This window comes from Netta rufina (genome assembly GCF_964035555.1).
Source record: "Netta rufina genome assembly, chromosome: 6".
NCBI lineage: Eukaryota > Metazoa > Chordata > Aves > Anseriformes > Anatidae > Netta > Netta rufina.
In genome coordinates, this window is record NC_140129.1 from 33,009,201 (window position 1) to 33,034,457 (window position 25,257).

Consider the following 25,257-nt stretch of genomic DNA (forward strand, 5'->3'; position numbering starts at 1 on the left):
GGCCTCCTGGAGAGATGGGATCTTTACAGATAGGTTTTTTATTGATTTTTTTTTTTTTTTTTAAGCTGTAGTATCAGCATCTGCTGGTGTTATGATCTCCAGAGGCATGCTGCATTGCTACAGAGCAGCCCTTTGGCCCGATGGAAGGCTCCGACGAGCTGGCGGACGGAAAGGCGGCCGGCACGCCCGGTTTGTTGCAGAAGAGGTCAGCGGTTCCTGGGTCTTTGTAAACCTGAGCTGTTTCTTCCCCAGCCCCCCGCCCCCCCCAGCAGTCACTGCGGAGGAAGGGGGATGCCCCGCGGGTCGGTGACTTGACCCTCCTGCAGGTTCTTGACGAGCTGAGCCAGCCAGCGCTTGGTGGTGGTGTCGTCCTTCAGGACCTGGGCGAAGGTGGTGTCCTTCAGTTGGTCAGGAAGGCACTGCCTGAGAGCTTCACGTGCCCTACATCAAGAGACAAGAAACGGGGCCCAACAAATAAACTCACAGGGGCAAGAGGGGAGCAAACCCCACTGGGGACGTCAACGCTCGTTTGCCTGGGGGGACCAGCCAAGGAAAGCACGGAGCAGCAGCACGGCTCCCATCCCTCACGGGAGATCCCACCGAGCAAAGCCCCGTGTCCTGATAGCCTTTGCTCAAGAGCAGCGCCGTGCCAGAAGAGGCAGACACAACAAACACAAACACAGCAGCTTTGGGAAGTACAAGCTGATTTCACGCCGAATTTCATCGATTGATTTTTACTGCTCACGGCCCGCACGATGCAGAAGAGCGAGAGCACAGCACAGCTTCCGACTCAGGCCTTCCCTCACACCCAGCCCAAGCACCACTCGAGCTCAGGCAGCTGTAACCTGCACGGCTTGAACCCGACCAAACTCCAAAGAGCCAGTTTCTACCATCTATCATAAAAACTTCTGGGGCCAGCAATAAAAACAAGCGTTTTTCACACTGAGCTAAGGCTGATGTAAAGGCAGATGAATAACCCTGGCTCCAAGCAGGCACCGGCAAGGGGAGCTGCATTTCCAAGCGGGTGGGAGAAGCCCCTGCCCACACTCCTTAAATGTTTACCTGGGGTTATCGGAAAGGCGAAGGTAACAGCGGACGACGTGCTTCAGCAGCCGTGCTGAGGGCTCCTTGGAAAGCTGCAGGACCATTTTACCCTGTTTGACAGAGGCCAGTGTCACCAGTTAAAGCGTCTGTGGGGACAGCTTCACAGCCAGCAGAGCCTGGCACAGACCATTAAATCACAACACGTTGTGTTTCTCACAACACGTAGGACCCTGCACGTGGCTGCAGCCTGAAAGCACCCAGCTCAGGAAACTGCATGGATGCCTTCATGCACCTGCCCCGAGTCATGTTTGGGCATCGAATCAGATCTGCTCAGCAAGATTTCCCTCCCCCAACACCAGTGAAACTATATTGGCTAGCACTGACCATTTTCCCCATTAGCTAAATTCACCTGTATTTGGATATTTAGTCAGCCAGCAATTAGTGGGGCCACCTCACCTGCCCTTTTGCAAGCTTCCTGTTCTCAGCTATCCCCTGGACACCAAGATTTCTTCAAAATAAGGAACAACAGGTCAGAGAGCTTCTCAGACAGCTCCTAGACAGAAATTGCTAACTTGCTCTTCTAAAAGCCTCTAATTCTTGCAGAACATCTCACTCACTCATCAGCGGACCAGGAAGCAAACCATCACTCTCATGAGACAGGAGTGCATTATCCGAATTTTTGAAATACAGAAACATCTATGAACATTTTCATCTTAGTGCTGTGGAATATTCAGTGTGTCAGTGCTTCACCCAGCGGTGAACAACCAGGATTTCTTCCACACTGTCACAGCTTAACCCACCCACGTTCTTCCATGTCCATACCCTTCCCCACTGCATTCTTCCTTGGTCTCCTTCCCTCCCCTGCCCCAGGGTTTCTGTTTCTAAATGCTTGCTTGACTTTGCCCGAGCCAGATGTACTTCCTCCAAAGCTGATCCCTTTCTTGACCAGGAAAATCCTACCACATTGGTTATTTTGGACATCAGCTCACAAGCATTCATATTTTGCTGTTCACGTGAGAGTTAGGAAAACGTTTTCTTTACATCTGGGAAAACAGACCCACAAATATTCCCAGTGAAAGCATCAACATTTAGGCACAGAACCAGGGCTGCAAAATGCTTAACTTAATGCTGCATTTTCTTCTCCTGAGACTGGCTCTTTAAAAAGCAAACACAAATACATAAAAGCAGGGTAATGGCTATTCCAGGGCAGATGTATTCCCCTTGGCAAGCTAAAAGAAGCATCCGAGCTGGGCTATTACTCCTGGGATGAACAAAATACAGGTACCCAAACCTCTCCTACACAGGGGACAGCCAGAGAGCAGTAAAATAGCTGAAGAAGCTGGCTGCTAGAGAAAACATTTAACTTTTTATAGGCAGAAGAAACAAATAATCTTACCAGTATCATGGCAACATGGGAGAACCGCTCGTAAGTCTGACAGATGTATGCCAGTCCCGTGTCATCCAGGAGGATTTTCTGAAGGATAAATGTAGCAACCTGGAACAGGGAGAAATCAGAAAAGAGAGAATATAAACGTCTACCCCAAAAAAAGAAGAGTCTTTGTGCTGTACTCTTTTCATGGCAGCTCTTTTTCTTTCAGCAGTGCTGAAAGGCCTTTCAGCAAATGTTGTACTTGATTTAAAGTTTAAAGCCAAAAAGAAAACGCAGGACAAAACCCAATGGTTGGCATCTTTGGCTAAAGAAAAGAAGTGGAGACGAAGCAGTGCACACAAGATGACTGGATGCAGGCTGAAGGAGGCAGCAATTACTGCCAGGCTGCACGGGACAGCCTCAAGATTATGGCTACACAGTAGGCCTGATGCAGTGAACATCCCCATCACCACCACCACCACCGACTGCACAACCTCTGTGCTGTGTAGTTACAGCATCTCTTCTCTCAGGCCAAAGATTAATCCAGCTGAGCCCTGGGAGTTACTCTGCTGGGCTACAAAGGAGTATGATGTCTGCTGAAAACAGCAAGACATTTCCCAGCAAAACTACCAGACTCAGAATCTCTCAGCTCAGTTTGGTGGCGGTTTAGTTTGTTTCTGAGGATGGGTGGAGGTAAAACCCCACCCAGAGCTGCCCCAGCATTTACAACAGGAAACAAACCAACTCTGCAGGTTACTGACTGCCTGGTCGTTTGGATATAATCAACAAAAAAGTCTTAATTAAGAAAGAAATGTAGATACCGTCTTAGAGAGTTCACTGCCAGACTCCATAATGCGTAAGCACAGGGGGATAATTTCTGTTGTCAGTAAGAAATTTATCACTTCTTGCTCATCGGTTTTCACCAAGGCCCCTTGAAGGAAAAACAGAAACCCAAATCAGTAAGTGATACATTAAAAACAAAACTTGCCTTTCAAAGATGGCCTGCATTGTGTCCTGCCCAGGAATCACTGGGTCTGAGTGGCTGACAGAGCAGCTGCCATCCCAAACGTGTTGCAGCACGTGGCTGGAGAAGAGCTCGTTTTGGTAACAAACGTAATTAAGCTGGGTTTGGGGGCTGTTCGTTTTTCAGCAAGGGATTCATTCTTGGCTCTCCCCCCGGTGGTAATACAAACCCAAGAGGCTGCCAGCCTCTTGACATCAACCTCTGGGAAGAAGACATGCACTTCTAGACCCTCTTACTTTATACACTGAGAAGTGTTTGGGGCAGAAAAGAAGGAAAACAGCATGTGGGGATGACAGGGCGAATAAACTCAAGCATCAATCTCGCTGCTTACCAATCACTCCGAGGCTCGTGAGCCGCAGGTACTCAAACGGACGCGTCTTGCTAACTGTGTGCAAGAAGGGGTACAGGAAGAGAGGGATGTGAGCTGCCAAAAAAGCTGACCTGTAGGAAAGGGAGAACACCCGTGAGAGACAAGGAAAACAAAGCGAGCACAAACCCAGTATTATCACACACAGCCTCTGATTATTCCTGAGGGACAACGTTGCTGCTGCTCCTCAAAAGTGGGAACAGTTTGTTCCCTGATGGGAAGGTGCTGAGGTAAATCCTGCGCTGGGCCACTTTTCCCCAGGAGCCCACAAACTGCCTTCTGACAGCTCTGAAGAACACAGCCTGCAGGGAGAAACCTGGAGATCGCTCTGCTAGCCGGGAGGGGAGCTCTCTTGCACAATCACCCGACATTCTTCATCTGTTTTCAGTTTTCAAGCTTTAATTGTAAAAGCACGTGGTGTAAAACTACCCTATTTCTTTGGATATTATCTCAGGAAGGGTTGTTGTTTAACGCTACTTTGTGGCAGCTGGAAAACAAATTCAGCTACCTACTGCTTCCCTCAGCAGGAACAGAAGCATGAGATCATGGCTCTCAGGATAGTTTTCTTCTGAGTATTAGCTACTGGTTTTGGCTGAACCAACATCAGCTTTTCCCTTGCTGACACGTGCTGGACAGAGACTGAGAAACCCTGAAGTCAGGCGCTGGCTGGGGACCGCAGGCGTGGCTCTGATACTGCTCCCTTGCCACACACGGTCTCAGGGAAAGGCAGCCCTGCTCATTCCACTCTCTGTACAGCTGGTCCAAACAACCAGAAGCTCATGAAAACAGGGATCCCGCGTACAACGCTCAGCACAAAGGCACCCTTGTCTCTGGCTGAGCTCCCAGGGGCTGCCACAAGCCAGCAGTTTGGGAATTTGCAGGATCTCAGGACGATTCAAGGAATGCCACGCATTCAGGACCACCATAAAGCTGTCATCCTGGTAATCCGTGCAAACAAGTGAAAGCAGCCAGCAGCTGCTTGTCTCCCAGCTCTCTCCACTGCTCCACTTCTCTTGGTAAAAGAGCAGAAAGGAGCTCACGTGCTTCCAGAGTGAAACTGGCCGAGCTGTCAGCACCAACATCCCAGCAAACTCACGTACTCGGAGACACCCACCTGGTTTCAGGGTGAGATGCGACACACTGCAGCAGAGCTAAAGCATTGCAGACTCTGTTGGACTGATGGGCCGTCAAAGTCGGAGGGTTGATGGATGGATAGATATTTACAATTTCCTAAGAATTAAACAGGTGAAGAAAAGTTAAGGGAGAAAACCATCCAAATGCACAAGAGCATTTGCCCAGCAAGCAGTGACGCTGTCAAGAAGTCAGCCTGCTCTCACCAAGCATCACCCTGAAGTTCCGTGGCAGCCCCTGTGCTATGAAGAGAAGGGCAGAGCTAAGTCAGAGCCAGTTTGACAAGGAGCCATAGGGACGTAGTCAAACTTTAATTTCAGTTAAAAACAAAAGAAAAAAAAGGGTTCATTCGATTTCCTGGCTCTTTGCGGATGTGGGGACTGCTTTGTTTTGAAGTCCCAGAGCAAACAGGAATGTTGTTCCTGTGCCTAGAGGCAGAGCACACCTACCCCACTCATACCATAGCTGCTGGTGCTCTTCTAACCGAATACGAGGGAAGCAGCGAACGGGGGGAAATCCAGCTTGGAAGTCTGCCTGCTTCCAACTACAGCTCCCTTATAATCTTCAGTTGTTTCAGAGCCACTCTGGAACAGTTTGGCACTGCCTGTCCTGCACGACTTTCCTTCCTTCTTTGAAGGAGATGACTAGATCCACCACAGAGATGGGCAGTCATCAGCTGAGCCACTCAGTTTGTCAAGCAACGCGGGTACTTTCCTTCCCAGGGCTCTCTAGAGGAGGGAGCAGCACTCCCACACTGCCCTTCCTGCAGGCTCTCTTTAGGGGCAACCTTTTGACCAGGCAACGCTCAAGCTCACGCAAAGAAAAACCCCAAACCAACCAACCAACCAAAAAAATCACTACCAGAGATCTTTAGGAGTAAAAACGTTGGCTCTACCCACCTGAAGGAGCGCCGCAATCGTGCCAAACGAGTGCCACAGCATGGGGGCCAGGTCGGGCACGGACTCGCGCTTCTTGCTGAGCTCCAGCAGCGCATTCTCCCTCGTCTCGGGGCTGGACAGCTCATTGATCCACTGGTAGATCTTCTCGCGGTCTACCTGAGCCAGCGCTGTTGGCACAGGCTGGGAAGGAGACAAGAACACTCCCGTCATGGCTATTCCACCCAAGTCTCACTCAAAACCATCCCACAATGTACATTTGAGAAACATTCACGCAAACACAAGGAAAAGAAGGGCAAGGAGCGAGCCTCTCAGCGAGTCCGCCTCGTGCCTCTGCTGGCCCAACAAGCACTCAAGGGGCAAACGCTCACCGAACGCTTGCTGGGCTTCCTAGAGATAACCTGGTGATTCAGACCAAAACTCTGAGGCAAACCTAAGCTTTAAAACTCCCAAATAGCGGCTGAGAAGCCGCTCAAGCCTTCTGCTGCAGCAAAAGCTCCCTGCCAGGCCGCACACAACCCGCTCAGCAGCCTGGCTGGCCACAGAGGCAGCCCATGTTCCTTTACTGCTTTAAACCCAGACAAAAACCCTCCATGTGCTTATGGCACCAGGCACGAGCACTGCTTGCACCATGCCGACAGCAACGCTGCTACAAGAAAACCAGAGAATTTGGGAAACGAAAGCAACCGGAACCAAAACTGAAAGCGTCTGTCAGAGGCAGGCTCCCAGGGCTGCTGGAGGGAGACGCCTCCAGAGCTTGCTGTTTCTGTAAAGGTTTCCCTCCTCAGCACAGCCACGGCCCTGTCCTACAGATTCCTCCTCAGATTGGGGATTTATGTTAGGCTGAAGCTCGAATTTCTCTCCCTGTAACTTAGTCCATACACAAGGTTATGCACTGTTATCAGTCCCTACATTTCAGGGCTCAAAAACCTCATAGCTGCAGAGCTTTCATCCTACCCCCTTTTCCTCATCTACTCCATTTTATTTACAAATAAAATAAATTTGTTCTGGCCTGGAACAGACACGACAGACAAGCAGAGCCCATTCGTTTCTATTTGGGATGGCGGAGGGACAAGCAGTGATGTTGTTATTATCATTATCTGAAGCTCCCATCTATTTTTCTAGGCTCACTGTGAAGTTTCAGTTCACAAGCTTAAACACAGCAGCCCTTTAAAAGCACAATCACGTGGCCGTGATCCCCAGAGAACTCTAAGCAGATTTTCCACACGATTAAGTTTTTTTTTATGCCCCGTATTTGTCTTAGCAAGAACCAGCTGCTGTCCACAGGCCCTGCAGTTGCTCTCTCATTCCAGTTTAAATCGGGAATCGGATTTTTCCTTGTTTTGTCGGCGTTTCCCACCTCCCAGCCTAAAATTCTGGGGGACCCCGAGGCCGGTGCTGGAAGCGCTGACCAAGGGGAGCAGCACACCCACCGCCTGGCTCCTTTTTAAGTCCTTTTTAAGCAATTTTGGAGGATTCAGCGCCTCCAAACCCAACGGGAGCCCTGAACTTCAGCAGCAACGGATTAACCGCTTGGGGCTCTCAACAGCACGCTGATGGCTGCTTTAAAAATGCATTTATATTTAGTTTAAGACGCATTTATACTTACGCACAGAGTTTAAATATGCAGATATACTTACATAGAGAGAATTTTACATATTTTAAGGCCATTTAATAAAATTTTGTAAATTTTTTTTAAACATTTTATAAATGTTGGCCTCTCCTCCAGCCTGCACCACGCTTTGCAGCCTGCAGGCGCGGAGCCTCCCACCAGCTCCACCCCGGGATGCCACGACACGCCGCGCGACGCCCTTATCGCGACAACCTCCCCGCGACCGGCCCCCTTTATCGCGACAGGCCCGGATCCGAGCCGTGCCGCAGAGAGGCCCAACCCCTCCCCCAAGCCCCGGGAGCCCCCTCCCACACCACCCGGAGGCTCTCACCGCGGCCGTGGCCAGGCTGTGCATGGCGGAGCGGGGCCGCCCGGGGCCGGGCCGTGCCGTGCCTCAGGCGCAGGCCGCCGCCATCCCCCCCTGAGGCAGGGCCGCGCCCTCCCCCCTCTCTCTCCGCCCTCGACCGCGAAGGCTGCTGGGAAAAAAAAAAGTGGGCGTGGCCCCGCGGCGCGCAGGCGCGCTCCGCGCAGGGGCGCCGCCGCCCTATCCCCCGCTGCTGACGTCAGCGGGGCGCGCGCGCGCGCCTGCGTGCCCAGCGTCGCGCGCCGTCTCGCGCCGCCAGCCGGTTCCCGCCATCCGCCGCCCCCCCCCCCCCCCCCCCCGCGGACCCGCAGGTACCGGGGCTCGGCCCCGCCCCCTCTCCCCCCCCCCCCCCTCGCGGTCCCCCCCCCCCCCGCGCCCCGCTGCCCCGCGGGGTCCCTGTGCCCCCCCCCCCCCCCGCCGCCGGCTGCCCCCTCCCGGGACCGCCGCCGCTCGGGCTCCTTTCTTTGCCGGGGCTTTTTGACCGCTTTCCGATGCTTTCGCAGTAATTCCTGATCGGTTTTTAATCATTTGTGTTGTTTTCGGGTATTTCCTATTGGCATTTAGTTCGATTTTCTATTAGTGTTTATCATTTTCCATTATTGTTTATTATTTCCTATTATTTCCCAATATTTCCTATTATTTCCCAATATTTTCTATTATTTCCTATTATTTTCTATTATTTTCCATTATTTTCTATTATTGTTTATTATTGTTTATTATTTTCTATTATTTTTCATTATTTCCTATTATTTCCCGTAATTTCCTATTACCTTTTATTTCCTATTACCTTTTATTTCCTATTACCTTTTATTTTCTTTTACCTTTTATTTCCTATTACCTTTTATTTCCTATTATCTTTCCATATTTCCTATTATTTTCCCTTATTACTTTCCATTATTTTCCATTACTTCCCATTTCTCCCCATTACTCCCCATTCCTTCCTCATTGCTTCCAATTCTTTTTAACTTAAACTTTTAATTATTTTTATTTTTTATTATTCTTTATTATTTTATTATCTTTATTATTATTGTTTTATTATTGTTGTTGTTGTTTATTACTGTTATTGTTTATTATTATTTATTATTATTTATCATTATTATTATTATTTATTATTATTTTTATATTTTTTATCATTTTAATCCCTTTTGATTATTTTTTATCACTTTCTACCTCTTATTCTTTACATTATTCCCCCCCCAGCCTTCCAGCCCAGCCCGGGGACCCCCCCCTTTTCCCCTCCATCCCCACCCCCGGTACGAGCCCCCCTCTCCCCGCAGGCGGCGGGGCCGCGGGCATGGCCCCGCTGAAGGTGCACGGGCCGGTGCGGATGCGCAGCATGCAGACGGGCATCACCAAGTGGAAGGAGGGCAGCTTCGAGATCGTGGAGAAGGACAACAAAGTCAGCCTGGTGGTGCACTACAACGTCGGGGGCATCCCGAAGACGTTTCAGGTAGCCCGGCCGCTCGGCGTCGCGGCCCCTGTAAATTACCCCCCCCAGCCCTGTAAATCACTCAGGTTTGTTGCTAGAGGGTCTCCTGGGCTCGGCGGTGGGGATGATGGTGGATGGGGAGAGCCAAAAAGCAGAGGAAAAATTACCGAAGCCGTGCCCTGCGTGCAAAATTCTGGTGTTTTTGGAATAAGCCCTCTGTTATCGGGATGTCTCCGGTAGGGCTGCAGAGCCTGGAGCTGAAGCCCCATCAGACCCCCAACATCCACCTCAAATCGCTTTTTTTTCCATTCTACGCTAACTTTCAGGTTAGCCTTTGTAGGACCTTTTCACTCAAAAAGCCCCAAATGCCAAGAGCGCGAAGGAAGATTTTTCTGTGAGAGATCTCCACCTGCAATTAAAAATAATCCTAATTGCTGTATCGCCGAGTGGCGGCGTTAACAGCCAACCTGAATGCCAGCTGCTTCTGTTTCGCTCCACGGCTGTTTTCCTGCTTTTTCCCAAGCCTTTCCCTGAGCTGTTTATTCCTGCGAGCAAAAAGTTGGCTTTGGGTTTGAAAGGTGAAGTTTTGCTGCCCGAAAACTCTCAGGAACGAAGCTGACAGCCCGCGGCGCCTTGGAATCGGGGCGTGAGGAAGTCGTCAGCCCCGGACACATCCTGCTGCTGGCAGCGTGGGCTTGAAAACCCGAAAATTGTCCTCGCTGAGAGGCCTGGATTTTCCCCTCTTGTCTTCCCTGGGCGCTCCTCGCCGCTGGAAATCGGGGTCTGGAAGGCCGGGATGCCCAACCACGGCCTCGAGGGGCAGGTTGTGCTCCTTGCCCCTCATATCTACGGGCTCTGGCGCTCATGGGATGATCTCCGTGGGCTCGGAGGAGGCTTTGTGCTTGAACTGAGTCCGCGAGGCCTAGCGGAGAGGGCGGCGAGGAGGAGGCCGCGAGCACCTGCAGGCCCATCGCTTCTGCTGTTTGTTTGTAATATTTGGGTAGATCCTGGGATATATTATATTATATTCCTGCAGCACCTAGCGTGTCGTCACATCTCGTACATAGATATTTCCCTACTGATGTTACAAAGTCTTGAAGGAGTTGTGCCAGACACCACCTGCGTCCTGCAGGGGATGTTTCTTTTCCCCCCAGCTCTCCAGACGCCGTAACGCTGACCGGATGGGAGCAGGTGCACCAAGAGTCCGTGTGGAGCCCTCTCACGTTGGCATCGTGAATTGAAATGTCTTGCTTTGCACCGAGGTGCTGGAGTCTCTGCGTGCCTTCCGCACCGACCGCAGTGTTTTAAGAGAAGATGGAAAACTCGCAGCCCGCTTTTCAATGCCTTGATTTTTTTTTTGAGGACATTTTTCATCTGCATTAAAGGAAAGATAAAAAGAAGGATCGAGCGCAAGCTATTACAGAAATGTAGTTTTCCCAGCAAAATATACCCTTAGATTGAGGTGGTTTTCCAGCCTGTCATGGACTGCTGTTACGTCTAGATCATCTTGCAAAGAAGCTAAAGATCTGTAGGGGAAAAAAAGAAATCTTATTGACAAATATGATGTGGAGGAATCTTTATTTTTTTTTAACTTGTGTATAATTTGAAGGAGGTGAAACAGCTTATAGAGAACTGTGTAGTGAAATTTTGGTGTTACTTCATAATTAGCGTTGGTGTCTATTAAATCAGCGGCATCGCCTAGATCAGTGGTGTGGCAATCCGCGGGTCAGGCCAAATTAGGAGAAGGCTCCAATCTGATGGGCAGGCTCGGCCTTGGCTGTGGTTTCCAGTCTTGCAGTATGGCAATCCCCTGGCGTGTAGCTAGTGCCTGATCCTTAGGCAAAGCTAAAGAAGGGGCAGCAAAGCGAGTAAGTAAGTGAAAAATGACGAGGAAGTTGAAAATAAGAATATGCTCGCAAGCCAAGTGTCGAACTTCCACAAACCCTGCAGATGTGAGGTGCTCTTTTGCTTCATCTGCTTTAAGAGTGGCTGGCAGAGCCTTTACTGAACGGCTGCTCCGTGTAGGTGACTTAGCAGGAAGCCGCAATTATGTAATGGCATAATAAAGTAGCAGGGGCATTATTAGCGAGCACAAGCTCTTATTAAAAGTATTCTTGTGCTTGACCATAACCCTGAAACTTCAGACACCATTTAATGGTTATAATGTTGTATTTAGGCTAAGCATGTTTCTTAATGACCTACTACCCGGCAAAAATTTTTAAGCTGTGTCAAGTCTGTCTTCCCTGGGAGAGAATTGCCAAGTGAATGGAAGTTTGTACCTAACATTTAAATCTCAGATCTTTTAAACTTTCCCCATCTTAAAATGTACGTTTCAAACTTGAGGTAGAAGTTTCAGACGGCTAACCGGGACGGTGTGAAGATCTTTATTCCCTTAGTTCAGAAATGTCACTCAGCAGCAGGGCAAGTTTCAGAAAGCTTACCCAGGCATGCGGGGACTGTGGAGTGGCAGTGCCACCGTCCTTTCAGTTGTGTCAGCTCCCAGCATCACTGAGTGCATTAATGCCACGAGGCTTACTGTTTGCTCAGAGCGGAGCTGGGGGAGGTGTTTCTGTGTAAGTGCCTCTTACCCTCTCCATCTGAAGTGTTTTGTTTGAATTTGTAAGTATTTTGGCCTTTCTAAAGTGGATTTATGTTTATACTCACGTCTTTGTTTTCAGCTAAGCCATAACATTAAAACTGTGACCTTACGACCAAATGGTAGAAAACTGTGCTGCCTGATGCTAACACTAAAGGATACCAGCTTCCTGACGATTGATAAGGTGCCGTTTAAGGATGCGAATGAAATGCGGATGTATTTGGATGCGGTCCATCAAGACAGGGTTCACACTGGTAAGTGCGACTGTTTTAAGTCACATTAATGACAGCTTAGAGGCGGGTCAGCGCTGTGCTTTCTTTTTTCACCGTTAGCCACTTTGTCCTCCTTGTGTGGCTTTCTGTGCGTGTTATATTTACGTAAACTCTTCTTGCTGTCCTTAAACCCCAGTTTTTGTTACGTACTTTTCTCATAATGTGCCTGTGTTGTGCTGAACAGTAACAGATAAAACGTGCAGGAGTTGTTTCTGTTGTTAGCGTGTTGATATCTGGAAAACCTTGTCTGTTTATCACACCTGTGTAGTCTCTTTCCTTTTTATTTTTCAACTTAGATTGTTTTTTTTTTTGTTTTTTTTTTAAGGATAGGAATTTTACGGCACCCTAAGTAAATGACCAGTGTAAGGGATATCCATAAACACTTGCTCATGTCTGTGCGCTCAGAATGTTGCTCTGTCTGTTGGCAAGAAATCTATTGTGCCTCTTCCAAAATCAACTGTAAAATAACATCTTATGTAGGAATGCCGATCAGTTAAATGGCCATCAAATCAAACGTTGTGTACTTTTCCTCTCAGCTGGGAAAGCCTCTCAGGGATCTGGCAGCTTTGGAGGTGTGCTGGGCAGCAGGACCACACAGAAGGAAGCTAACAGGCAGTTCTCTTACATAGAGAATCAGGTTTGTTAAACTTCGCGTTTTTCCTCTTCTCTAATTTTATTTCCTTCATTTCCTCCTCTCTCATTGCGTGTTGTAAAAGCGCTTAAATACTTGGTTTGCATCCAAAGTCTTTGTAATCCAGAGGGCTTGTGCTGGGCATGCACGGGATGGTTGGCAGTGGTGCGTCCTGCTCGTGAGGAGACTCGTCCTCCGTACGCGTTCAGGAGTTCAGCAGCTGCCTGCAAAAGACTGAGTTTGTTCTGTGTGCTGAGCTCTCAGTCAGGCAAAGAGCAGCAAGAGAGGAAAAGCACGTGGTTGAGACTTGATTTTCTGAATATCCTTGTTTGCACTGAACACCTTAAATCCACAGCAGCTGAACACGGTGTGAACAGCAGAGGTCTGACTGACTTTAGTAGACTTCAGCCAAATGTGTATCTTGAAAAGCTGATGGTCGAATTTTTGTGTCAGAGAAGAGTTCCTGAATTTGTGCCATTGTGCTCATTTTTGTGTGTGTGGATTTTGCAAGCTTTTACCTGGAAGTGGTTTTCCTTCAAAAGGCTTTTGTTCTTCCTTTTCTGCCTCCATAAGGCAGATTTCATGGTGTATCTCCCAGCTTTAATTTACATTGTTATCTCTCTGAATATATTTTTATTACGGCCCTGAGGGCGAGTATTTTTGACATTGTCCCAAAACAAATTTTACATGTTGCTTAGAGGCAATCTCGCAGTAAAAACTCGAAAGCTGTGTATACAGTGGTAAGATTAGACATGTTTAGTTTTCAAGTCTAAAGTTGACCAACATTCCTTAGTCAGCCAGCTATTAGCTCTTTTCATTGCGTTGGCCCTAGGCTGTCAGGGCACTGTTCTAATTGTGTGGTTTTTAATATGGCTTTTTTTTTTTTTTTTTTTAATACCACCCAGGATTGATCTGAGGGCGGTTAGGAGTTGCGCCTTGGGTGATTAAATCTGAGAGCACGTAAAGGGGATTTTAAATACAAAAGTCCAACTGATTTAACGTTGGAAGATGGAAAGGGAAGTTGGTTACTGCAATAGTTTCGTGCTTCTGACTTGTATTGATACAGTGAAAAGTTTGCATCCATCTAGTTAGTGCTGAACCTCTTATTCGAGTATCGTTTTTCTGCTGTTGGGTATTATGCTGTGTCAACTCCAGCAGTGTAAATGCAAGTTTAGCCTCCTGGTAGTTGTGTTTTTCACTGTTTTGATTGTCTCCCTGCCCCTTTCCACTTGGGTTTTGCAGCCTCCCCCCAAACGAGTGACCGTGGAAAGTAAGGATGAAAATCCATTCCGCAAGGTGCTGGGTACCCCAGCCAGAGCACCCGTTAAGAACTCTGCTGGAACTGGAGCACCTAGCAACAGGGTGAATGTCACAGCGTCGCCTGCCTCGTCCACCCCTCACAGAACAGGCTTGCTGGAGAATCGGTAAGTGTTAGCCTGTTATCAAAGTGAAAATTGCAGAAGGTAAGGGAAAAACACGTAGAAAGCATTAAGAAGTTACCTGCAGTTGGAAGAGGCTCGTTTACTGGCCTTCCTGAAAGAATGACCACTGCAAAATTTTTCTGTTATTAGTGAAAAGAGGAAAAGAGCACAGCCTCCTGGTTCAGAAATGAGTGAAGATTATCCCAAAGAGAACGATTCTTCAACGTAAGTAACTGTTGTTTCTAGTTTTTGGTGTAAACTCTGATGGTTTGTAAAGGTCATTTTTTCTGAAAAGAGTGCCTGGGTCTTCTCTGTCATGGCAATGTGACAGGCCAGCCACTCGTCTACTTCTGAACACCCTGAATGCTTGAAATGGGGTTTGCATTCAGGGTTAATGAGGGAAATGCAATCTGATATAACGACTGATTTACGGGAGGATGGCACATGCGAAGTTTGTGTCTCCTTCCTTCTGTCAGCTTAATCTGGGTTGTCCCACGTGCTGTATGCACACAGCAATAGGTTGCTTCTTTCTTGCACTTGTTTTGTTTTTTTCAAGACAAAATTCACAAAGGGAAATTGTTGTTTGTAAAGTGATGTCTGTGTGCATATCGACATTTAATCATAAGTTAGAAGTCTTGTGTAAATGAATGGATTGAACTTATTTGTCAGCAAAGTTTACCTGTTCTATAGTCAAGTATTAAAGGTGATAGGACATAAATGCTTTAAAATAAGTTGTAAATTGTCAGCCAGGAGTATACTGCATTTGCTCTGAGTTCTGACTTTGAATGCTGTATAACTGCAGGAATAATAAAGCCTTGAGTGATCCAGCGTGGAAGTACTTAAACAGCAGCAGAGAGAAACAGTTGAATCTGAAGCAAGCAGAGGAAAATAGGACATCAGGTAAAAAAAATAAAAGTAAAGCTGGATGATACCTGTTTTTTCCTCTGTTGCTATTAGCTCACAAAGTTGCTGCAGATGTTGTTTCCTAATCTGCTTTTCTTGTTCCACTAACTTTCTTGCTTCCTACAGAGCCATATCTGAGATGCTAGCATCTTGCCTTTGTTTTCAAAGCCTATCCTGGCTTATCTGTCACTGTTGATTAGTGTGACCCTGAACCCTGTACTTGGCTGCCAAGGCCAGCTAGTGTGTTAGCTTGTCAACAAGCAGCCTCACACTTTGTTCCAAGTTGCCCTTCCCCGTGGGAGGGGATTCCTATGCTTATCTAATGATTCCTCTCACTCTTTCTTGTTCGCCTTTAAAGCTCTTCTTTGCTATTAATGCCCACACAAATTGTAGGATAATTTTTTTTTTTTTGTACTGAAAATGCATACTGTTTGCTTCTACCTCCCTACCTCTTCCCCAGAATTTAGAGGGGGAGCTTTATGGGGCTAGGATTTTCGTTCTGTTTGTACCAGAATTCAGGTGGATGCTGATGTGTGACAAGGGCTTATAGGCAATATAGTAATATGGACAGAACGTACATAAGCTGGTAGTGATCACAGCTCTTTGATTTTACTTCTTAGTACTGAGTCTTGTTCCCCATAAAGAGGAATGCATTGAAGGTTTTGCTTTTACGGAGAACATTGCTGAATGCATTCTTTTTTTTTTCTTTTTTTTTTTACTGCAGCTCTGATGGCACAAATATATTGCTAGGGGAGGAGCAAATAGTGTCAATGTTCATCTCTGAATGAAAATTTGGTTTGCTCCTTAACGTCAAAGTCAGGCTCTGTCAGTGTATACCTGCAAGTTCAAAGAGTGGTATTGAGAACCTCCTTTCCTTTATATGGCTGCATTTTTGAATGTTGCACAGCTTCAACCATTCCAAGCTCAGATAGAAGTAAACGTTCATTTATTTTCCAACCTAACATATGCTGTGATTCACCTCAATAGATGTTTTTTTGTTGGGTTTTTTTGACACTTTGAGAGCATGTTTTTTATGCAGCACTATCCGAGGTGTTAGAATCTCAGGATCTGACACAATGATTTTAAGAACGATGAAACAATCATATTTTGCAACAAGTGTATAGTAATTTGCTGTGGATTTTGAAGCGGGAAGAGAAGCTGGTTTCAATTCTGCATATTTAGTTTGAATTTTGAGAGAACTGTACAGGGAATTATAAGCGAGGTTGCTGTTTTGCATACCTTATATATTTGAAGAAAAGGTGGTAATTGTTATCTTTCAAATAGTTAAGGCCTTTTAAAAGTTAATAATTGATGATAGTTAATTATTTTCAAGTGTTATATGTTACAATTTGGGCATGATAGGGATTATGGTGTCAAACACAATTTAAACTCCAGGGTGTCTTTACGTACATATTATTAACGTTTGCCTTAGTACTTCTCAGTAGGTGCATTTGTACTGTCTCAAACAAATCTTGAAGATAGTATTTGAAGATTTAGAAACCTTTTTAATAAATACTTTTAAACCATTTGTGTATTGCATAAATAGCCGAGTTACCTGGAACAAAGTGACCTACCTCTCTGTTTTTGTTTTTTAGGCGTTTTACCACTGCAGTCATCATCCTTTTATGGTAGTAGGTCCTCGCCAAAAGAGTACTCTACTGGCAGTTCCACCCTGGACAGGTAGGACTGATTCACTGGTGTGAACTGTAAATGACAGTCCTTTCCCTGGAATTAGGCTCTTTGGTTTCCTGTGCATCCATCACATGCTGTGTGGCTTTTATGCATAAAACGTGTATAGTTTAAAATCCAAGCGTTCAGTGCAGCTACAATTGCTCTGACACCTACAAACTCCGGTACTGCTTGCAATAGATGGATTTTCTCAATTCATTCAAGTTGATTGTAGTCATTGTGAGTGACTGATGTAGATGATAGCTACACTCTAGTTGGTTCAAATGACATACAGATTCTGGAACTTCAGACTGAATCTTTGCTTCTTATTTCCCGAGTAGATAAATGCCACAAAACTATTTTAACAGTATTTCAGTAATACTGAATCCCTCTGAGGCTGGGATTCTTCTGTGGTAGATGCTGTGTAATCAGACTGTCAGCCTCTGCCCTAGATAGGTAAGATCCAAGATCAAGGAAGAAAAGAAGCATTATCCACGCTTTACACGTGAGGAGCTAGAGCCAGAACGATTAGGTTACAAGACCATGAGGCTGAAAATGAAGACCCAAGCCTAGATGTGAATTTTAAGCATATCTTATGACTTAGGATCTTGTGCTACACTGTTGTTCCTCCTCTCCTTCACACAGCCTGGTGAATTGGCGGAATGTCTTAAAAACAAAAGACCTGGTTACACACCTGTAGATGTAAAGAAATCTAACCAGAGAAAGTATTTTGTGTTCTGGGTAGAAGTTTGCCATTTCATACAGCTTCAGCTTTGATATGTGCCACTTGTCTCATGTGACTTTACCAGTCCTTGTCATCTGTAGTGAAACAGTTTCAGTGTCATGCACTATTGCTATTGAAGGCAGAGCAGTAGAAATCTTACACTTCTTATTCTTTAATGCTTATAGGTCTGGTGTATCCAGCCAGAATCCTTCATCCAAAAGGAGCCTGGGATTTCTTTCTCAGCCTGCTCCTCTTTCTGTTAAAAAGATGAGATCTAATCAAGATTACACAGGGTGGAACAAACCCCGAATGCCCCTTTCCACCCATCCTCAACAACAATTACAAGGGTAAGTATAATTTTCTTTATCTACCATGCATGCTTTTATCATTAGAACATGCGTATTCTTGTTATAATTGTTTCATGGGAAAAAAAAAATCCTGAAATCAATGAACACTGAGACAGGGAGCACATCTCCTAGTTTGGAAAATATGTATTCCTCGAAATTGACTTCCTCGAAATTTTAGCTATATAATAACTTCAGGTAATTGACATTCCTTTCATATGCTTCCATGGTTCATTTTTATATCTTGTGTATGTACACACACATTTTAGTATTTTGATTGTAGAAACTCATGGATGCTTTCCTGACAGTTGCTGCCTCTTATGAGCTTTCAATTTAGTCTGAACGGCAGAAGGACAGCTCCAATTAAAACTGCCTGGGGAGTGTCTGGGGTGTTGAATGTCCTACATGATAGCAGTGCCGTGTTTAACACTGGCACGTTTACACATTTACATACATACCATGTTTAATTTTCTGTTTTTCAGGTTTTCAAACTTAGGAAACACCTGCTATATGAATGCCATTTTACAGTCCTTGTTTTCAATCCAGTCTTTTGCTAATGATTTGCTCAAGCAGGGTATCCCGTGGAAAAAAATTCCACTCAATGCACTTATCAGGTAAAATTCACTTTCTGAAAAGGATATTTTCTCTTTGGTTACTGAGAAGCTAGCATTCCCAGTCCTGAAGCACCTTTGTAGAGGGTGATGTGCATGTGTCCGTAGATGTGTGAGCTGATGGTGCTTTCCTTAACCTCTGGATAAAATATAGGGGATTGTCAATCCTTTTTTTTTTTTTTTTTTTTTGCTCTTAGAAAAGTAAGTCCTAGACCTCTCTGTATTCTGGAGCTTTACTTTAGAAATAGGAAGTAGGCTTTTAGGATTTGCAATGTAGAGTAGTCCTTTATGTGTTCTGTTGTATTTCTAGTGGTAGAGTAAAATGCTTTAGAAGTGCAAAACACTTCGTAGTAGTTGCAGAATAGCTTCTTGAAACATTATCAGCTAGTGTTTAAGCTGATCACTAACTACTTGCTAAGTGAGGGTTTACGCCTTTTTTTTTGAAAATCTGCTTTGTCTAGTAGCTGTGGAGAGTGTTTGTGTTCTGCCAATTTAATTTTTTTTCTAAATTCAGATGAACTCTCGGTTCAGACAAACCTCATGTCAAGAAACTCCAGAGGTTTCTGAAATATGTAAAGCACTCTTTTCTCTTTGAAATTTTGAATTCATTTGCCATTCAGATTCTGTTGTATGTCTATCGAAAAGACAGGCTGCCATTTGCATATGCACTGTGCTCTCTGCCATTCAGGATTTTTATTATATGTGCTTTTGTGTACCTCCTTTTCTTTTCCTTCACCAAACGAAAAAGATTCAGGATACCAGAACCATTCCTGTTTCCATTTCATCGCCCTTTATATTGTTTGGGGTCATTTCGATTTTTGCTGTATCTTCTTGAGCTCTTCCCCCACTGCTTGGAATCGGAGGCTGTTCCATGTGCCTTTTTGAAATGTCCTTTTCCTAAATTTTGTAAAAAACACTTCTGAAGCTTGTGCCTCATCTACCTAAAGGCAAACTGTGGGTAGAGCTAGTGGTGGAGTACATCTGATGGAAGGCAATGTGTGATCCTGGCTCAAGTACGACAGGTCAGAGTTGGTAGTCTCTAGTTTGGTGTCTACTGCCTTGGGTATGGGCACTTAATCTAACGTGGTAAATGTTACTTGGGTTAACGACAACTCCCTGTCGGCTGTTTTGTGGTGAAAAAGGTGTTCCCTAATACGCTTCCCTTAGCAGTTGTAGAGGCACAGACTTTTGCTGTAGCTCAGCAAAACAGTAGGAACTTGTTGAGCTGCGAGGAACGGATCGGATACTTTGGGTAACTGGGTACTAGGTGTTGGTTTGGAGTGGGAGGGCATTGCACGGGTCTTTCTTTCTATCTTATTTTTTGGTTTGTCATGGAACACCATGGAACATCTTCCCATCATCTTCCAGTGTATGTACCATGACATAAACTGTTGCATATGGAATGTACCAGTGTGTATTTCTGTGAAATTGCAAAGCAGTTAAAAAAGATAACTAAATTGCACTAACTGAGAGGCAGGTAAAGCCGATTTCAGCAGTGCCTTTTAACATGGTTTTTGGTTACACTGTGTAGCTTGAATCAAGGAACTCCTCCTGGCTCTTTTTATTACAGCTTTTGCTCTATCCTGTTATAATGTTTCACTGCCAAAGGACGTATGGCTTTAAACTGAGTAGAGTGGGAATCTTTTAAACAAACACACAAAATCTTTGCCCGTAAAACTTGAATTTAATGATTTATGTGTTGCTTATTTGGTGCCACGTGATTTAATATCTCCTATCAGTATTTCAGTTTTCCAAAAGCATTGCTTTTTATCTCATTGTAAAAGGTATTGCAGAAGTAAGTTTATAGAGCTTGATAAGGCTCTTCTCTTTATCTTAGGAAAAATCTGGAATTCTTTTTTTTTTTTTTTTTTTTTTTTGGGTCCTGTGCCAATGGTGATCTCAAGTTAGAATTCAAAATACTTGAAATGTAAAAGGCTATTTTCCATTTTCTGAAATATTTTCGTACAAAATCCCTGCACCGCTTATCACAGGGTAAAAGCTTTTAGGAACTCTTAAAATCAGATATCATGAGTTTTATTGCATTTCCCTGAAGTTGTGGACAACCAATCAATGTTTCATCGCATTGATTTCTGCAGGCGTTTTGCCCATCTGCTTGCTAAAAAGGATGTCTGCAGCCCTGAGGTTAAGAAAGAGCTGCTCAAGAAGGTGAAAAGTGCCATTTCAGCTACCGCAGAGAGATTTTCTGGGTATATGCAGAATGTAAGTATCATAGCATTTAGAAACAATTGTGTATGTTGTTCATTGTTTGGACTGCATTGTCAGGCTTCATCTCTGTTTGACAGTGACTTGAGCTTTTGATTGAATGACTGCCTTTTGCCTGCTGTTTGTTAAAGGAGAACTGTCTTAGAAGTGCTGAATGCAGTAGATAGAAATGTAACTTCTCTCATCTGCATGTGTGAGAGGCACTGAATGGAGTCGTAGAAAATAACTTGTTGAGCATACCCTGTTTCTAGGATGCACATGAGTTCTTGAGCCAGTGTCTGGACCAGCTGAAGGAGGACATGGAAAAATTAAACAAAACTTGGAAGAGCGAGCCAGTCCCTAATGATGACAACTCACCAGGACGGGCTTCTGATGACCTCTCAGCCACCAAAGTTTATACTTGTCCGGTTATCAGTAACTTAGAGTTTGAGGTTCAGCATTCTATCATTTGTAAAATGTAAGTATGCTTCAGAACCTTTCTCATACTTATTTAAATGATTGGGAAGAGTTTGCATTTTCTAGGACTTTATCTGCATACTATAACTAGAACTAACTAGTAGTACATTTTTTTTCCCAAAGCCAGATATTTATAAAATATTATACAGTCTAGAAATAACGTAAACCTCACACCACACTGCTGTTGCAGACCTTCTTTAAATAGTCTCTTACCATTTAGTGCTTCATTACATATCCACTGGAAAGCTGTTGTGCTTTTCTTTTTTGTCTACGGCTTGCATGAGTATAGGGAGAAGAGGGTTCCAGCCAAGCAATGTCTTCTCCTACAAAACGGGAAGCTGTATTTTTCTTGTTCTTTCTACAGGCTTCCGAGGAATGGTGTTTTCTTTGGTCTCTGCAGGTTATTGCAGTTATAAACCAGTGTCTCTTGCCATTTGTTGTTTATGACCTGTGCAGGAGATTCACATACTGGATGCTTGTATTCCACAGAATTCTCATTAACACGGATATTTGGGAATATTACTTTCAGAGTGTAGTGCATTAGTTCCCTAAAATAACTAAAAGTAAATTGCATGCAGATAATAATGATTGAAGATAAATGACTATAGGATCCTTAAAAATAAATAAATAAGGTCTTGTTTTAGGCATATGGACTATTACTACTTTGTTTTGAAAGAGTTACAAAGTATTTTGGGGCTTTCCATTTTTCTAGGGCTGGTCTCTTTTTTCTCCTAACAATGTTGAAGGGAGACTACTTGTTCAGCTACATGGCAGTCACTTTGGTTTGTCATATACTTGGTCACTTGGCCTCTCCAAAGCAGTTTTCACAGACCAAGTTTTTTTGTTCTTTCTCCTCCACAGAAGTTGCTTTCAGTTTCTGAAACATCAAAGTGAAATCCCAAAACTCAGCTGTGTCATAAGCATCAAACACTTTCATTTTAATACGGGTAAAAATAGGTTAAGAGAGATGCATATATTTACTGGGAAGTTACTTTAGCCTAAAAATATATACCTTGTCATTAATTTCAAGTTTATTTTTCGTCACTTTCATAAGCGTGTTTCTTTTTTAGGTGTGGCGAAACAGTCACCAAACGAGAACAGTTTAATGACCTCTCCATTGACCTTCCTCGAAGAAAGAAATTGCTTCCATCGCGATCAATCCAGGATTCCCTTGACCTCTTTTTTCGGGTACATAGTTTGTACTTTTTTTTTTAAATTCACCGTGGAGTATGTGCAGATTCTGTACCATATGGAAATTTTGATTGCATAGCTGATCATTAGTTCCTATGGCAGTGATTGAAGATCCGTGAAATAAATAATGTTGTGCTCTTCTGAGGTTGGGACATTCAGATTATACAGGAGCTCTTATGGTAAAATGCTATGCAGAACTTAACGAATTTTTATAATGCTGCTGTGAAATAAGTGAATTTCCCCGTTACATGCTGGAAGCGTTGAGGCACAAATGAAAACAAACAAAAGAAGGGAGATTGTCAGATTGAAGTAATCACTCAGAAATTGCTGCTTCCTCTTCCGGGCTAAGATGCTTCAACAGTTTGTGCACTGATCTAAACTGGCATGGAAGAGCGTCATTGCACAGATCTATTAAAACAAACAAACAAACAAAACTATGATGCATGCTCATCTTGTAAGTAGACTTGCAAGACAAGGTTTCTGAAAGCTAAAAATGAGCCTTACCTATGTGATTGCGTTGTGTTTTATCGTATCTTGAGGGAGGCCTGTGTTTTTTCTCCTAGTCCCATTTACAGATGGTGTTTTTGACAGATTGAATAATTGATGTGCTTGTTTTTCTAACAGCTAGTGGAGGTCTTATGCTTATGATTTAAAAAAAAAAAAAAAACTAACCCCAAAAAGATTATTAAGATTATTGTTGCGTCATTCATCTTCGCACAGAAAACATCTGTAAAAATGCTTGGTGGCTGAGTCATGTAACATCAGCGTCAGCGATAGTTCTCCTTTTCATGCCTGTTCAGCTACTCAGCTGCAGCACATCTCTGACAAGGTTAGATGAGGATAGCTTTTGAGGAACAAAGCTGAGGTTGTGAACAAGAGAGAGGACTTGATGGTAAATTATCATCAGCCAAAAGCGATTGGGAAAAAAAACAGCTGTATGTGTTAAAGAAAACAGCAAGCCTTGCAAGATTATCTTCTCTCTTTGAAGGCTAGTTTGTCTCAACTGAGGTTATTTCAGTGACCTGTGCTATAGGTTTGTGGGAAAAATATTGCTTCCCTTTCCTCCTGTATCAGTGGATATATTGTCAAACGGTGAGCTTTATTACCTGAGCTCCTATTGGATGCCCTCTTGTTAGATCATGCTGAAGGTGAATATAATTTTTAGTGTGGCTGCTGTCTTGAAGAGCTTCTATGACAGCTGAAAGCGAAGTCCTTTCTGCTGAGATCTATTTGATGCATCTTTTCTTCCACTACTCATTTTTCTGTTCTCACGCAGGCAGAGGAAATTGAGTATTCCTGTGAGAAGTGCAATGGAAAGTCAGCTGTTGTCACACACAAGTTCAATAGGCTTCCCAGGTAACTGTTGGCATCTGTTCCTTTCCTTCTTGGAAATGTGTTGCAAAAACCCCTCAGATTAAAGCTGGAATAATGGATGGGACACCTTGTGTGGTGGTCAGCATGTAAGAAAGATGCACGTGCAGGCAGTAGTTTCTTTGTGCTGTTCTTCAGTTTCCCTCTGAAAACCTTCTGCGTGCTGAGCACCCTCAGCAACACTTCTTCCTCCCTGTCACAGCACAAGGAGGCATGAGTTTTCCCTTCCTGCTTTCAGTGGAATTTTGGTAGCGTGAGAACAGTAAATATATTTTGTAAGCTTGATATTCTGTGCTCAGTTGACCTGATGGGGGAGACTGAGTTGGAGACATTCCTACCAGAAGTTATCTTCGAAGGTTTTGCTTTGGTCACTTCTTCCTGCATTGATCCCTGTTATCTCTCAGTAAGCAGAGTGCTTCAAGGAAGAACGGGAACACTTTGAGAGTTAATGGCACGCGCAGTAGTTTAGTTCATGACTTGAGTAGAAGTGTTTGGTGGTAGGGATTATTCTTGGATTTTTTTTTTTCCATTTTCTGTCTTGAGATTAACCGTGCCATTTGTATTTCTTTCTCGACTTTCAGGGTCTTGATTCTCCATCTGAAACGATACAGCTTCAATGTAGCCTTGTCTCTCAACCACAAAGTTGGGCAGCAGGTGGTTATTCCGAGATACTTAACCCTGCTTTCACACTGCACAGAAAGCACGAGGCTGCCGCTGACGCTGGGATGGAGCGCCCATTCCGCAATGTAAGTGTACGGCTCGTGATTGACCTGTGCCCTGTGTAGTGCATTCGATGAGGTAGGCATTGTCAGGTCTTCTCTGGACAATGTCTGGATAAAGAAACGCTAAAATCATGCGGTTTCAGAAGCAAGATATCTAATATAGCCTATTTAGTGCACTGTGCTAATTTGTAATGTCGTGAGGACACGGCATGTTCTCATGGCAAGGAAGCATGATAGAAGCAGTAGGAAGACTTGGTGGGACATAATCCAGGGAACATTTGGTAAGATAGAATTCTTCACTGTTCTTGAAAACAGATTTATATCCTTTTTAGAAAAACTTTTGTGAGTAATTCATATAATTTATGCCTCCCAGTCCAAAATCTAGATTACCTTTTGTTCACAGCACACTTACCTCTGCTTAGGAGATACAGCATCGTCTCTTTTTCTGCTAATTTCCACTTGCATATCTTGTACTGTCATTCATTTTTCATTCTTTACTGTGCCGCTATGGTATTTGAACGCTTCACAGGCCGAAAATACTCTCTCCTTTTCCCTCTGACAGTTATTTCTGTACAGCTGCTTGTCCTGAGACACAGAGATTAAACCGGGCCAGTTGTCACAGAGGAAGTTTGTGGCAGAATAAGGAAAAGATACCCTTAGGTCTCTTGTGGTCCCTGCCTGCTGACATAACCACGGTAACTGTGGTGAGATAGGACACATCTGGTGTGTATGTTCAGCAGTACGGCCAGCACATTTCTCGTGCTGAATGTTTAGAGGAGTTTGAGAGTTATGCGGCAGTTTTCCAAGAGTTTGCTGTAACAATAAAAATCTTTACCTCTTAAACGTAATGAACAGCATAAGCTTACCAATGCAGACATACTTTAAAAT

General features: G+C 44.5%; 2 protein-coding genes across 3 annotated transcripts in view; one reads left to right on the forward strand and one right to left on the reverse strand.

The window, feature by feature from the left end:
• Positions 1–18: 18 nt before the first annotated feature.
• CNOT9 (CCR4-NOT transcription complex subunit 9) lies at positions 19–7,914 on the reverse strand. The gene is made up of 8 exons (XM_084288639.1): positions 7,775–7,914; positions 5,835–6,014; positions 4,919–5,034; positions 3,769–3,878; positions 3,235–3,344; positions 2,441–2,539; positions 1,063–1,154; positions 19–441 (listed from the first exon to the last, which is right to left on the reverse strand). The coding sequence occupies exons 1-8, from the start codon at positions 7,796–7,798 to the stop codon at positions 273–275; spliced, it is 900 nt and encodes a 299-aa protein (XP_084144765.1). The 5' UTR covers positions 7,799–7,914; the 3' UTR covers positions 19–272.
• A 1,161-nt stretch (positions 7,915–9,075) lies between these two features.
• USP37 (ubiquitin specific peptidase 37) overlaps positions 9,076–25,257 on the forward strand; it is a 34,885-nt gene continuing 18,703 nt past the window's right edge. For both annotated transcript variants that reach the window (XM_084289574.1, XM_084289575.1), the window contains exons 1-14: positions 9,076–9,257; positions 11,915–12,086; positions 12,641–12,741; positions 13,978–14,159; positions 14,307–14,381; positions 14,959–15,056; positions 16,655–16,739; positions 17,637–17,798; positions 18,278–18,409; positions 20,503–20,626; positions 20,881–21,086; positions 22,156–22,273; positions 23,553–23,632; positions 24,229–24,393. In XM_084289574.1, the coding sequence (XP_084145700.1) occupies positions 9,102–9,257; positions 11,915–12,086; positions 12,641–12,741; positions 13,978–14,159; positions 14,307–14,381; positions 14,959–15,056; positions 16,655–16,739; positions 17,637–17,798; positions 18,278–18,409; positions 20,503–20,626; positions 20,881–21,086; positions 22,156–22,273; positions 23,553–23,632; positions 24,229–24,393 (1,856 nt within the window). In that variant the 5' untranslated portion in view covers positions 9,076–9,101. The remainder of the gene's footprint in view (positions 9,258–11,914; positions 12,087–12,640; positions 12,742–13,977; positions 14,160–14,306; positions 14,382–14,958; positions 15,057–16,654; positions 16,740–17,636; positions 17,799–18,277; positions 18,410–20,502; positions 20,627–20,880; positions 21,087–22,155; positions 22,274–23,552; positions 23,633–24,228; positions 24,394–25,257) is intronic.

Coding starts and splice junctions, on each gene's coding strand:
- CNOT9 (XM_084288639.1), bottom strand. CDS start 7,798: ATGCACAGCCTGGCCACGGCCGCG. Junction 3,345..3,768: donor CACGAGCCTCGGAGTGATTG/GTAAGCAGCGAG, acceptor TTTTCCTTCAAG/GGGCCTTGGTGAAAACCGAT. Junction 1,155..2,440: donor CCCATGTTGCCATGATACTG/GTAAGATTATTT, acceptor TCTGTCAAACAG/GGTAAAATGGTCCTGCAGCT.